Source organism: Dendrobates tinctorius, unplaced genomic scaffold (genome assembly GCF_039654945.1).
Source record: "Dendrobates tinctorius isolate UK_male_01 unplaced genomic scaffold, ASM3965494v1 ptg000196l, whole genome shotgun sequence".
Classification (NCBI taxonomy): domain Eukaryota; kingdom Metazoa; phylum Chordata; class Amphibia; order Anura; family Dendrobatidae; genus Dendrobates; species Dendrobates tinctorius.
In genome coordinates, this window is record NW_027361863.1 from 8,696,805 (window position 1) to 8,710,860 (window position 14,056).

Sequence of the window (14,056 nt, forward strand, 5' to 3'; positions counted from 1 at the left end):
TGTCCTTCACCTGCCCAGCCTGTTATTGGCTAGAGGGCGGTGAATTGTTAACCCTGCGTGGTGCTCCGCCCTCCCTCCTCTCCTGAACGCGCGCTTTTCCTCAGGAAGGCGCCATTTTCCCAGCCTGTTAGCCGGGCACCAGCTCCTCACTGGATAGCATCTTCTCCAGCTGGTTTTTTCAGGAGGTCTGTCGGCCGGATTTCGCTCTGACCTGCATCCACTGACAGGTCGCAGAGCATCGCTTCTGGGGACACCGGAACGTGAGTAGATCTGCACTGCAGACTGACCCTTCTCCGCCCTCTGTTCCCCAACCTTCCGGCATTACCTCAGCTTTTCACTATGTCTAACTCTAAGTCTCATCGTACCCGCTCTACCGCCCCCCCCTGCACTTTAGTCAAGTACTTTGCATGTTCTTCGTGCAATCGCAAACTTCCCTCAGGCCAGTCCACTCCCCTCTGCCTGGATTGTAGCAATCCAATTCAGCCTGACGCCGTCCAGGAGCCATCTGCGGCCCCAGGTGAGAGTGAGCCCCCCATGCCTGGCTGGGCCTCCTCGCTATCTCAATCAGTGGCAGACCTCACCAGGGTGTCTCAGTCCCTGGTAGCCGTTCTTGATAAGTTGCCCCTGGACTCTTCAGCAGGGCCAAGCAGGTCCCAAATTGTTCCATCTGAATCAGCCAGCGGTAATCGCAAAAGACCCAGGCAAGATTCCCAGCCGGAATCCTCTCCTAGTCCCATCTCACCGCATAGCCCTTCTCACCAGCCTCCCTCTCGGGCCTCCTCTCCCGAGTCAGGGGAAGCGCTTTCGGACAGGTCATCTGAGGGGATTTTAGAGCTGGATTCAGACCAGGATGCAAGCATGAAGGTCACAGTGCAGGACCTCATTGCTGCGATCCATCATACCTTCGATATTGCTGACTCCCCTGCGAAATCCTCAGATCAGGAGGTTTCGTTCAGACGGGCAGAAACTCCCTCCAGGGTTTTTCCTTTCCATTCCGAGTTTGGGAAAATTTTTACCAAGTAAAGAGAGGATCCGACCAGACGCTTTCAAAGAGGAAAACGTCTCGGCATACTCTACCCGTTTGCTAAGGAGCTCACGGACAACTGGTCGGCCTCTCCCTCGGTCGATCCGCCCGTGTCCAGGCTATCCAATAACACGGTTCTCCCGCTTTCAGGCGTGGCGTCCCTAAAGGATTCTAATGACAGGATTATAGAATCCCTGGCGAAGTCTGCCTTTGAAGCGGCTTCAGCGGCGGTGTGTCCAATCTTTGCTTCATCCTGGGCAGCAAAGGCCATAGCCACGTGGGCAGACTACCTTCGGCAGGGTATCTTAGATAAGGCGCAACCGGAGCATTTGGCCGATCTCGCCAATCAGATCTCCCATGCTGGGGACTATCTTCTCTCCGCTTCCTTGGATGCCGCATCCTGTGCAGTTCAGGCGTCAAGCAACGTTGTTGCAATTCGACGTACAATTTGGCTAAAGGCATGGCAAGCGGACTTGTCTTCTAAAAGGTCCCTCACTAACCTACCTTTTCAGGGGGTGCGCCTCTTTGGGTCCCAATTGGACCAGATTATTAAGGACGCCACCGGAGGCACGAGTTCACTCCTCCCTCAGTCCAAGCCTCGCAGACCCCCACTAAGGCGTCAGTTTCGACCCTTTCGGACTTTCCGCCGTTTCAATACGGCGGACAACTCCTCCAGCCAACAGAGACCGCAGGCTCGCCAGGAGAGAAAGAAAGTTTCCTTCAGACCCACTCCTTCCTGGCGACCCCACTCCTCCCAGGGCAGACCGTCCAGATCTAGATCTGGACGGTCTACTTCAGCATGACTATCATCGGGCACGCGAGGGGCCTTTCCAATTGGGAGGTCGACTTCTTTCCTTCAGGGACGTTTGGCTGGCCGCCGTGGAGGACGCCTGGGTCAGGGAGGTCGTATCCTCAGGATACAAGATAGAGTTCGTCTCTCTCCCACGGGATCGTTTCTTCGAATCCCGGCCTCCAAAGGATCCAGCCTTGATCCCGGGGTTCTCTACGGCTATCGCCGCTCTCCTCAGTTCCGGGGTGATTGTGCCCGTTCCCGAATCGGAGCGCTTCACGGGGTTCTACTCGAACCTGTTTGTAGTGCCGAAAAAAGACGGCGCAGTTCGACCCATCTTGGATCTCAAGCTGCTCAACAAGAGGGTCTGCCTTCGCCAATTCCGCATGGAGTCGCTTCGCTCGGTCATCGCCTCCATGGAGGAGCAGGAATTCATGTGCTCAATAGACATCCAAGATGCCTATTTACATGTTCCAATTTTCTCCGGACATCAGAAGTTCCTGCGCTTTGCGATTCGACAGCACCACTACCAGTTTGTCGCACTGCCCTTCGGTCTTGCCACCGCTCCCAGAGTCTTCACCAAGATCATGGCTGCGTTGATGGCTTTGTTGAGAGTCAGAGGCCTCGTTCTTTTCCCGTACCTAGACGATATTCTGATCAAGGCTCCCTCATTCCATCAGGCTCACCAAAGTTTGTCAATCGTCCTGGACACTCTTTCCAATTTCGGGTGGATCGTCAACAGGAAAAAGTCCTGTCTGGTTCCTACCCAACGCCTGGTCTTTCTAGGTCTTCTGTTCGACACTCGTCGGTCAAGGGTCTTTCTCCCACAAGAAAAGATTCTCTCTCTGCAGCAGGAAGTACGATCGCTGCAGACCTCGCGATTCCCATCTCTCCGTACAGCCATGAGGGTCCTGGGAAAGATGGTGGCGGCGATAGAGGCAGTTCCCTTTGCCCAATTTCACGCCAGGCCTCTCCAGCAGGCCATTCTGTCGAAGTGGAACAGGTCGCCTCGGTCCCTGGATGGCCCTGTCCATCTTTCTTACCGGATCAAGCGGTCTCTCAACTGGTGGTTGTCGTCACCTCTCATTCTATCGGGTCGATCCTTCCTTCCCATTCACTGGCAGATAGTAACCACAGATGCCAGTCTCCTCGGTTGGGGTGCTGTGTTCCGCAACCACACTGTTCAGGGTCGATGGTCGGATCGGGAATCAGCGCTGCCGATCAACGTTCTGGAGATTCGAGCGATCCATCTTGCTCTGGTCCACTGGGAAAGGCTCCTCAAGGGACTGCCGGTACGGATTCAGACAGACAACGCCACAGCGGTGGCATATATCAACCGCCAAGGGGGAACACGGAGTGTCTCAGCCCTGGCGGAGGTGTCCAAGACTCTTCGTTGGGCGGAGATTTCCGTTCCGACAATTTCCGCGGTTCACATTCCCGGCGTAGACAACTGGGCCGCCGATTTTCTCAGCCGCTAGGGTCTCGCGGCGGGAGAATGGTCCCTACATCCGGAAGTGTTTCATCTGCTCTGCCTTCGGTGGGGAACCCCGGATGTAGACCTCATGGCGTCTCGCCTCAACAGGAAAGTCCCACAATTCGTGTCCAGGTCTCGGGACCCTCTGGCAGTGGGCGCCGACGCCCTGGCCGTTCCTTGGTCCCAGTTCGAACTTCCCTACCTGTTCCCTCCTCTGCCTCTTCTTCCCAAGCTGTTGAAGAAGATCAAGGCAGAAGGACTTCCGGTCATTCTCATCGCCCCGAATTGGCCCAGAAGGTCTTGGTTCGCGGACATTGTCAACCTTCTCGTGGACGCCCCCTGGAAGCTTCCAGACAGAACAGATCTGCTGTCTCAGGGTCCGATTTGCCACCCCAATTCTCGACCGCTCAATTTAACGGCGTGGCTGTTGAGACCGAGGTTCTGAGACGAGCAGGATTTTCCGACCACGTAATTCAGACCATGATCCGAGCCAGAAAGCCATTATCTTCCAAGATTTACTACCGTACTTGGAAGGCCTATTTCACTTGGTGTGAGACCAATGACGTCGCGCCCATGTCTTTTTCGCTCCCTTCAGTCCTAGCGTTTCTTCAGGCAGGATTGGATGCCGGGCTTGCCCTCAGTTCCCTGAAGGGTCAAGTTTCGGCGCTGTCCATTCTGTTTCAGAAAACGTTGGCTTCCCGTCCTCAGGTTAAGACCTTTCTTCAGGGCGTGGCTCACACGGTCCCGCCGTACCGGGCGCCCGTGGATCCATGGGATCTTAATCTGGTTCTTGAGGTTCTGCAAGGTCCGCCCTTTGAACCCCTCAGGGATATTTCCCTTTCTCTCCTTTCTTGGAAGGTAGCCTTTCTGGTGGCCATCACCTCCGTCCGGCGCGTGTCGGAATTGGCAGCTCTTTCGTGCCGCTCTCCCTTTCTGGTTCTCCACCAGGATAAGGTAGTTCTGCGGCCTCCGCCCTCGTTCCTTCCGAAGGTGGTGTCCTCGTTTCACCTCAACGAGGATATCGTGCTACCGTCCTTTTGTCCGAATCCAACTCATCCCCGAGAGCGGTCCTTGAATAAGCTGGACCTGGTTAGGGCGGTAAGAGTCTATCTGTTTAGGACGACTTCCTTGCGAAAGACAGAGTCTCTTTTTTCATTATCCCTGATGGAGCGCGGAAAGGTCACCCGGCGTCAAAAGCCACCTTTGCTCGCTGGATCAGATCGGCTATCCTGGAAGCCTACCGTGTTAAGCGTCGCGGAGCCCCTCCGGGTATCAGGGCCCACTCTACTCGAGCAGTGGGTGCCTCCTGGGCGGTGCGCCACAGAGCTTCCGCACTGCAGCTTTGCAAAGCTGCAACATGGTCATCGGTTCACACGTTTGTGAAATTCTACAGAGTCCACACCTACGCTTCGGCGGACGCCAGCCTAGGTAGACGGATTCTGCAGGCCTCGGTGGTGAGTCTGCTGGCCTGATGGAAGTTTGTTTCCCACCCCAGGGACTGCTTTGGGACGTCCCAAGGTCTCTGTGTCCCCCAATAAGGCGAACGAGAAAACAGGATTTTTGGGTTGCTTACCGTAAAATCTGTTTCTCGGAGCCTTCATTGGGGGACACAGCACCCTCCCATGTTTTACAGCTCCTGTTCTTACTTTGGTTGAATGGTTACAGTTGAGTTGTTTATGTTGTCAACCTATTCTGTTACTTCTCCTACTGCTTTCTCACTAACTGAGGAATTCTCTGCCGGTCGGTGGGGTGTACACTGCGGAGGAGGAGCTAACCTTTTTTTGTGCATAGTGTCAGCCTCCTAGTGGCAGCAGCATACACCCAAGGTCTCTGTGTCCCCCAATGAAGGCTCCGAGAAACAGATTTTACGGTAAGCAACCCAAAAATCCTGTTATTTAATTGCCCGTACTTAAGTTTGAGGATGACTGGGCTGTGATCTGAGATCCTTCTGCTGCCGTGCTCTATGTTATCTACCCACATCGCCAGACCACTGGATTCGAATATGTAATCTGTACGCGATAGGGAACGCTTAGTGGATGAGTGGCGAGTATACTCTGTCAGCTCAGCATGCCGCACTCTCCACAAATCTAACCACCCGCTACCCTCCATAAATAGCGACAGCTGGGTTGTTGTCGGCGGAGGAACCCCTCCAGATACTCCATCATCCAATCTCAATTTATCAAAATGGTTATTCATGACCATATTGAAGTCCCCCATACAGATAACATCCGCATCCGGATAATTTAGGGCAAAGCTCATCGCCTTCTGAAGAATGGACATATTAGCAGGGGGTGGATTGCAAACACATACAATTACATATTCCCTGGTATTTATTGATGCATATATGAAGACAAAACGACCCTCAGGAACCCTCCGGGTCTCCCTGGCTTCCCATCTAAAATCTCTATGCACCAACATTGAGTCCCCCTCGAGTAACTAGTATAGAATGCATGAACAGACCATTGTACCCAAGGCTTCTGCACGCACCGAGCTGTATCCCTAGTCAGGTACATCTCCACCAAGGCCACACTGTGAGGGCGGTAATGTCTAATCTGCGAGAAAACTTTGATCTTTTTCCGGGGGGTTTTTATACCTCTCACATTCCATGTCATGCATATCATCTCAGACCCCATATTTATTCCACTGGATATGGCCTACATCAGTACTCGAGCAAAATTTAAAGACACCACACAAAGATTGAAATTGCTCTTGGCTGCGAATTCTACCTAAAAGCCAAATAAAACCACTATAAAGAAACATCAAAGTGGAGAAACAATACGGGAGCAAAGTCCTGCTCTCCCGTCATGAAATAGACAAGGGGATACCATCACTGAGCTCAGTGTCCGGTATTGTTGGTAATCCGGACGCCTGTGGAAAAAAGAGCTCCAATCAAACCATCACTAAAAAAAAAAAAAAAAAAAAAGAAAATTCTGATTAACAGTAGAAACATTAGGATTCCTTCGCTGCAGACCCTTTGTGGGACCGCAACCACTCAGCTGCCTCCGCCGGATCTGTAAAAAATATAGAACCCCCATGGACCACCCGGAGCTTGGCCGGATAGATCATTGAATACACAACATTCCTCTCCCGGAGCCGCTTCTTGATGTCCATGAATTGTGCCCGTTGTTTCTGGAGTTCCATAGAAAAATCTGGAAAGATTGAGATCGTGGCATTGTTGAACTTGATGGGACTTTTCTGTCGAGCTAGACGTAGAATCACATCCCTGTCCCTGCAATTGAGGAGACGCGCCAGAAAAGGTCTAGGTGGGGCTCCAGGAGGAAGAGGTCTTGTAGGAACCCTATGAGCCCTTCCCACAGCAAATGTTGGGGAGAATTCATCTCCCAGAGAAGTTTTGAGCCAGTCTTCTAAAAATTGTTCCGGATGTTGACCTTCCGAGCGTTCCGGCAGACCAATAACTCGGATGTTGTTCCGACACATTCTATTCTCCAGGTCGTCTGCTTTTTGCCTCCATGCGTTCACCGAGCCCATCGCTTTCGTAAGCTTGGCCTCCATTGGTACAATGGTGTCCTCTACCTTGGACACCCTTGTCTCCACCTCCGTAATGCGCCCTCTGATGGCCTGCATATTTTGTCGAAGACGCCCCACCTCGGTATACACCTCCTCTATTTTCCCCGTCGGCGATGTCCTAGTTAGGGAGATGGCCTGCATCAGTTGCTCAGATGCTTGCTTGAGGCTTAATTCCTCCTGCTTACTCTCCTCTTCACCCTCAGAGGGACGGTTTTTACGCTGAGACTGTGAGGGGTTATTTCTGAGGGACTGTGTGGTGTCATAATAGTAAGGTCTAGCAAACTCTTTCAATTTCTCGGCTGCTCCTGCCCCCCTGGAGCGGTTCATTTTCAATAGCAATATGGCACAGCCAGGTAACAGAAACGGTGCACTCATGGGATTCCCAGATCCAAGTTATGAGCACAGCAGTGCTATAATATAACGGTGACAGGTGTCTTAAGGGCAACACAGCAGTAGCACAGGAGAATAAGAACCGGCTCTAACAGGTAAACGAGAGGCCTTATGGCTAGGGAGGGATCCGCAGTGCACACAAAGAAAGCAGCCAGGTGGGGGTCCAAAGGCCCCTAAGGTAATGACACTGGCAAGTCAGGTGGCTTAGCAGAGGGGAGTGCGGGGCCCAATCTTCCAGAGCATTCACCACTTCTCCCCTTTAGTTCCTCAGGATGTGTGTTCACCGTCCTGTCAGCGCTGCGAGGAGGGAGCCAGCGCCGCGTCTCTCACTGCCAGAGCGCGCGCTTCTGAAAATGGCCGCCATCCCGTGCAGGCCCCGCCGTCTGCCCCGACCCGTGCAGCTATCAGCCCGCCGAGATTCGGCCTCCCAGGGGGTCCACAGGTGCTCCGCGGTCCAGAGGGATCGATACCAGCAGGTATATCCCGGTGGCCCGAGTCCACTGACCGGATGAATGTCAGGATATGAGGAGCTCTCCCCAAGGGCGTCCTCTCTCCGACGCTACATAGCCACGCCCCATGTGTATTTTATTTTGATAGTAAAACTACTTTGTCTTTTTTCCCCCCTCACCCATGACAGCATCTGAGAGAGTAGGATTTCCCCTGATGACCAGACAGGAAGCCAAGAGCAAAAAATTAAAAGGCCACTTCCTCCTTCAATGTGGTTTCCTGTCCTCTAGTTGTAGGAGCCTTGAGCAGACGTCTGGATCTGAGTTTTGCAACACCATGGTGTGTTCAGTAGCAACTTATAGTAGGAAGCGCACCGAGTACACGGGCCCAGTTGAGTGCTAAAATACTGACAGCAGTCTGGGAGAATCTACATTTAATGCTTCAGTACCTATCTAGGCTTGGTGTCTAGCCTGGCGTTGAGGCTGGCAGCCTGGCGTTGAGGCTGGCAGCCTGGCGTTGAGGCTGGCAGCCTGGCGTTGAGGCTGGCAGCCTGGCGTTGAGGCTGGCAGCCTGGCGTTGAGGCTGGCAGCCTGGCGTTTGCCCCGGCAGTATAATGTACTGATCCGCATTTAATATCTCTGTCCCAGTTGTCCCAGTGTCAGAGTTTCAAAATGGACTGGTCAGCTTTTAGCTTAGTGAGATACCTACATCCCAGTTATCCTTTTAATTGGAGTTGGTCATGGATGTGATAAGCCAAATTAAATAATTGTAAGTCCAGTTAATCTTCGGGGTTTGGAGTCATGATTTGGACTGGTTGGCATTTAGGTTGGTTCATCATTTGGGTTCCAGGTTATCCTTCTAGTAGGATTTATAGCTTGGGCATGGCTAAGCTAACGGAACCAGTGTAAGTCCAGTTGATCTTCCTGGTCTGGTATGATAAGATGAACGGCTAAGAATATGTTGATAAGCATCTACATTTAATATACCCTGATAGATTGAATGTGCATGATTGACATAAGTCTAGTTAAGACTCCTAGTTGGAGTCATAAGATGGCCTTGTGGACGCTAAGTGATTAAACTCCTAATGTCCCAATGGAGTGGGAAGATGAACTTGATTGTGCTAAGTAGGGCAGCACTATACTGGACTGTCCGCCTCATGGAGGTGAGAGCTGGACTCGCCAGGATTTGGCTGATGAACCATCAATATCTCAGTCTGTCCTCCTAACTGGAGTTAATAATAATAATAATAATAATAAATTTTATTTTTATAGCGCCGACATATTCCTCAGCACTTTACATTTCAGAGGGGACTTGTACAGACAATAGACATTACAGCATAACAATAATCACATAGATCATAACAGATACCAAGAGGAATGAGGGCCCTGCTCGCAAGCTTACAGTCTGAGGAAAGAGGTAGACACGAAAGGTGGGTGGTAACAGTTGCCCTGATTGTATGGACCAGCCATAATGTTAAGTGTGTAACAGTACAGACACAGAGGGCTAATGGATGCATAAAGCATGTGGGAACATGATGCGGGGAACATGGTTATGGTAAAACTTTTGGCTCTGCCACACAGGGATAGATTAGGTTAATGTGTTGAGGCGATAGGCCAGTCTGAATAAATGCGTTTTCAGGGCACACTTAAAATTGTGGGGATTGGGGACTAATCGTTATTGACCTGGGAAGTGCATTCCAAAGAATTGGCGCAGCACGTGTAGTATAGTTGTACGACTGACATGGTTACACTGGACCTGGTGAAAATAAGACCAAGACCAGCGTAGTCAGATAATAGACTCTTGGAAATTAAGTCGATGGAGCCATTATACCCAGTAAGTATATTGGGATTGAAGTAATAAAACTGGTAGATTGAACTAAGTGGTGAGATGACTAAATATCCAGTCAAAGCGACTTTGGAGTTGTAAAACGGCAACTTGGCAGTGAACCTATAAAGGGAGGAACCAATGGATGAGTTAAAATGTCCCCTTACCTGTCAGACTTTTCTGGCGAAGAGGAACATCTTCACTAGGTCCAAATCAATTACTTCACACTGATGTAAGACCAATCTGATTACTACTCAAGGAAAGGCTTCTTATTGTCCAAATTGTGACCTTAAAGGGGCCTTCAATGGAAAAGTGTCAGCAGTGTCCTACTTGACTTCTTGGAAACCAGTGATGGAGGAAGTGGGAGCTGCGGTTTTATTGTTCACTCTTGGGCTCCTGTCCAGTGATCGGGCGGATCCATTTCTCATTCTCTGGTGCTGTCATGAATTTCAGGAAAATCAAATTACCAGTAAGTGATTATCCTTTTTCTAATTCCAGGTGGATGGTCCCACAGCCCCTCAGAGCCGCCTCGTTGCACTGCTCATGGCATTTGTATGCTCATTGCCCAAAAATGTAAGTACAACAGCAACAGATGGAACCATTCTGCACAATCAGTAACACAACTCACGCCTGCCGTTCATAATACTGGCAGCTTATGTGCTGCCCACTATATCCGCTGCACCTTATGTGCCTGCTATCGCTCTGAGAAGGTGTTACTTCCATTTCCTTAAGAGATCCATTTGGTGGGGATTCTTTAGGAAATGGTATGCAAAATAGTTTTCCTCCTTCTGGAGTACAGCTCTCACTAGTGCCTCCTAAACTACCTTGTAAGTCCATCTTCAACCCATTAACGAGCTTTAAAGAAGTTTTAAGATTTCCTGCATTAAATATATATGTATGTTAAGGAAATTTGGTTAGGATAAATCTATCCTTGTGTGTGCTGCGGCCGTTCCCAATCAGGCTAAGCATTCAGACTAAGGCATAACAAAAAGGCCGATTTAGCAATATATGATTAACTGTCTCCTTTTTCCTGCTATTCTGCAAAAATCGAGACATCAGTTTGAACATCTGGTGTTGGTTCCTGTTTTGATGTCTGGAACATACCAAGGAGTTGTCTGGTTTGCACTGGCCTGCTGCACAGGCTTATTAGGTCATTCTAAACAATTGATTATAGGGTACATATTAGCCGTGAATATGAGTATATATGCAAGTGAGATCTATATGAAGTGTATATATATGTGTGTGTATATATATATATATATATATATATATATATATATATATATATATATGTATGTACCATATAGCTAATAATTAAGAATGTACAACGCACCATGATTTTGCTTGATTTTTTGCTCACGTCAATTCTTATTTTAAACTTTCCTCGCAGGTGGAGATCCCACACCTGAGCCGCTTGCTGCAGGAGTTGCTGTCCCTGAGCCTGGCGGGATGCTGTGCATTCGCATTTACATCAGCTGCTAAATGCTTTGCTGGTCTGATAAATAAATGTCCCGCAGGTCAGTGATTATTGTCCTTACTCTTCGGCTTCGATACTATAGTATCCGAGATTAAAGGACTAGACTATATCCGCGTTTAGCATTGATCAAAACTCTTGCAGGACACTAATCCAGTGGTCGCTGGAGCAGAGCCCTGCGAACCTCCTCCTGCCTACCGGCATCCCTGGCACCATTCCTCATAGGCCCAGGGCGACATCTTAATTGTAGCACAACTCATACATGATATCTTTCCGGGCCTACTAACCAGAAGAATAACAAATAGTAACTTGGCACTCAACTTGAATGATCCTTTTTGAAAGAAAATTTTATTATATGCAGTCTCAGAAACGTTTCGGCCCACAACAGGCCTTCATCGGTCTGCCGACTGATGTCACAGTGTGGTGACTAAATGCAAGTCCAAAATTTCGTATATATTGATTCCTGCTATCAAGGTTGGTGCAGGTGTGTCATACAAGCGGTGGATACCGCGTTTTGATCTACATACCCCAACAGACCTCCACAAGCACATACGCAAACAGTATCAAGTGAGTGCACAGTGCACACCGGCACCAACCTTGATAGCAGGAATCAATATATACGAAATTTTGGACTTGCATTTAGTCACCACACTGTGACATAAGTCGGCAGACCGATGAAGGCCTGTTGTGGGCCGAAACGTTTCTGAGACTGCACATAATAAAATTTTCTTTCAAAAAGGATCATTCAAGTTGAGTGCCAAGTTACTATTTGTTATTCATTTGGGTCTGGGTAACCTACTTGTGCACCCTGCGGTAGTGCCACGCTATACTTATCATACTAACCAGAAGAGGCGCCAGAGATGCCGGCATTTAGGAGGAGGTTCACAGCGCTTTGCTTGCCAGCAGCGACCATTGGATTAGACTCCTGCAAATCTTTTCGCTCAGCTCTTAACCAGAAATCCTACTGATCGCCGTTCTTGACATCCCACTTCTGATCACAAAGTTTTCCCTTGTGATCATCTTCAATCATGGGTACTAGTGGCAGTAATTATCCAGTTTCCCTGTAGCACACAGGGGCATCTGGACATTACACAATGCCCATTAAACTCATTGGAACAACATAAGCGCACCTGTAATGGCTGTCCACTCCGATCAGGTGATGGCGATACTAAAAGGGCACTCTCCCTCTCCGAGCTCTCGAAGAGAATATATATATATATTATTTTTTTTTAACTTGGACTACCCATGACCTGCTGGGGTCAGATCATTAGTTCTGTAAGTAATGTATGCTGGTGCAAAATGTTAACATTTGTGGGGTTTCCACTTTAGGGGAGCAGCTTGATGAAATACTTCAGAGCGCTTCGGAAAAGATGGAGTCAGGACTGGAGGACGAAAGCAGAAGAACTCCGGCGGTGACGCTCCTGGCTTGGGTGAGGATGAAGATGAGCACTGATATCATACAGTAGATCATTTTCTGATGATCGCTTCCTTGTAATGAATTCTGGGACCGTGTAGCTGACGACAGATCTTGTTTTTATGCAGGTAACCAAAGCATTGATACTACGGTACCATCCCATGAACGGGCAACTGACTAACAAGGTAAATAAGGCACAGGGACCCTCATGACATCCCGTTTTATAGTTTGGCTTTAGACAATTTCTGACACCTATCCGATCGTGTCCATTAATCTTTTACGGGACCATTTACAACTTCCTAGGCTACAGAATTGCAATGTATCCGTAAAAATCAGCTGTCATACTGCACTCATCCTGTTTACACGCAAGTGTGATCGATTCCTAAATACAAATAACAAGTCTGTTGTTCTCTATGGGGATTCTATCACTTTGGCTTTTTATCTCCATTCTGAGCATATTGATTGGTTTTTCCATGCACATAAGAGCTGTATTCATTATAATGGGAAAACCTGGAGCCCTATGTATCATTTTTTTTTTTTTTTTTTTCTTGCGATATTCTTTGAATTTTTTTTCTACCAAATCGTACAAAGTTATGCACGTGATTCATGAATTATGCATAAATAAAAAAAAAAAATACTGTTTCTCTTTTGCCTTTTAACCTCTTTTTAAAGCAATAAGGCGTACGTTTCGCTAAAATATAGCAAAAAATGTGCAGAAAAAAATTCAGCATATAAAATCACTCCAAGGAGGGGAGGTTACTGGAGAACATTTGCACCAAAAATGTTGAAACTTTTTAGAAAGTCATTAATCAGGTGAAAATATCTGGAAACCCCAAATTTTACCCACATTGGCTAACTTAAAAATAAATAAACAGTCAAAGAAATATATAATAAGCGCAGATTGAAAGAAGCACGGTGCAAGTGAAAAACATGAGATAAAAACTAGACAGATGTAAATGCAATAATGAATCGGGCCCCTGGAGATCCTAAATTGATTGCAGTGGGCACCAGTTTGAGATTTGGAAATGTGGTTTTCTAATAATTTTGACTTGGCAAGAGTTAAAACTTGTATGCAGTGTAAAATTGATTGTGTTAAACTTGGAGTTCTTCTCGGAAGATTGACAATCGACGCCTTTACAGCCGGAGACTAAATAAATAAATAAATAAAAAAAAAAAAAAAAACGCGTCTGAAGTCTGTAGAAGTCTGGACAAACCCAGCTCCTATTGTTTATATACTATGATCGAAATAAAATTCAGGTGACATGATGGAAATTCCAGAAATATCTGTATATTTTTTTTTATATAAATTTATCTTTATTAAGTTTTGATAAGGGAGTACAAGTGCGAACACCGGGTACTAGTTGTGCCACAACTAGTTAGTGCAAACATGACCATATAGCCATAACAATAAACAGTATTTCTAAAACACTTGAAAAAGTAATTAAAGAATTAGACTCAATCCAAGGTAGAGTGGCTGGTAGCACATTGGTTCACCATGGTTTAGGATGAGCCGGCGTGGTGACTCAGACTTAAACACTAAGTCATTACATAATCATGTGAATTAACAAAGAGGGGAAAGAGGAAAAAAATAAAAACGAGAAGCAGCTAAAACCAAAAACACAAATACACACAAAGACAAGGGGAAGTGGGGGAAGGGATGTAAGGGTAACTTCAGAGAGGCTCCTGAAGTA

At 48.0% G+C, this 14,056-nt stretch overlaps 1 protein-coding gene across 2 annotated transcripts in view; it reads left to right on the forward strand.

Annotated features, from left to right (window-relative positions):
- Window positions 1-14,056, forward strand: part of MMS19 (MMS19 homolog, cytosolic iron-sulfur assembly component) — a 135,136-nt gene that overhangs the window by 67,784 nt on the left and 53,296 nt on the right. For both annotated transcript variants that reach the window (XM_073552857.1, XM_073552858.1), the window contains exons 22-25: window positions 9,976-10,050; window positions 10,868-10,994; window positions 12,281-12,381; window positions 12,494-12,550. In XM_073552857.1, coding sequence (XP_073408958.1) covers window positions 9,976-10,050; window positions 10,868-10,994; window positions 12,281-12,381; window positions 12,494-12,550 — 360 coding nt within the window. The remainder of the gene's footprint in view (window positions 1-9,975; window positions 10,051-10,867; window positions 10,995-12,280; window positions 12,382-12,493; window positions 12,551-14,056) is intronic.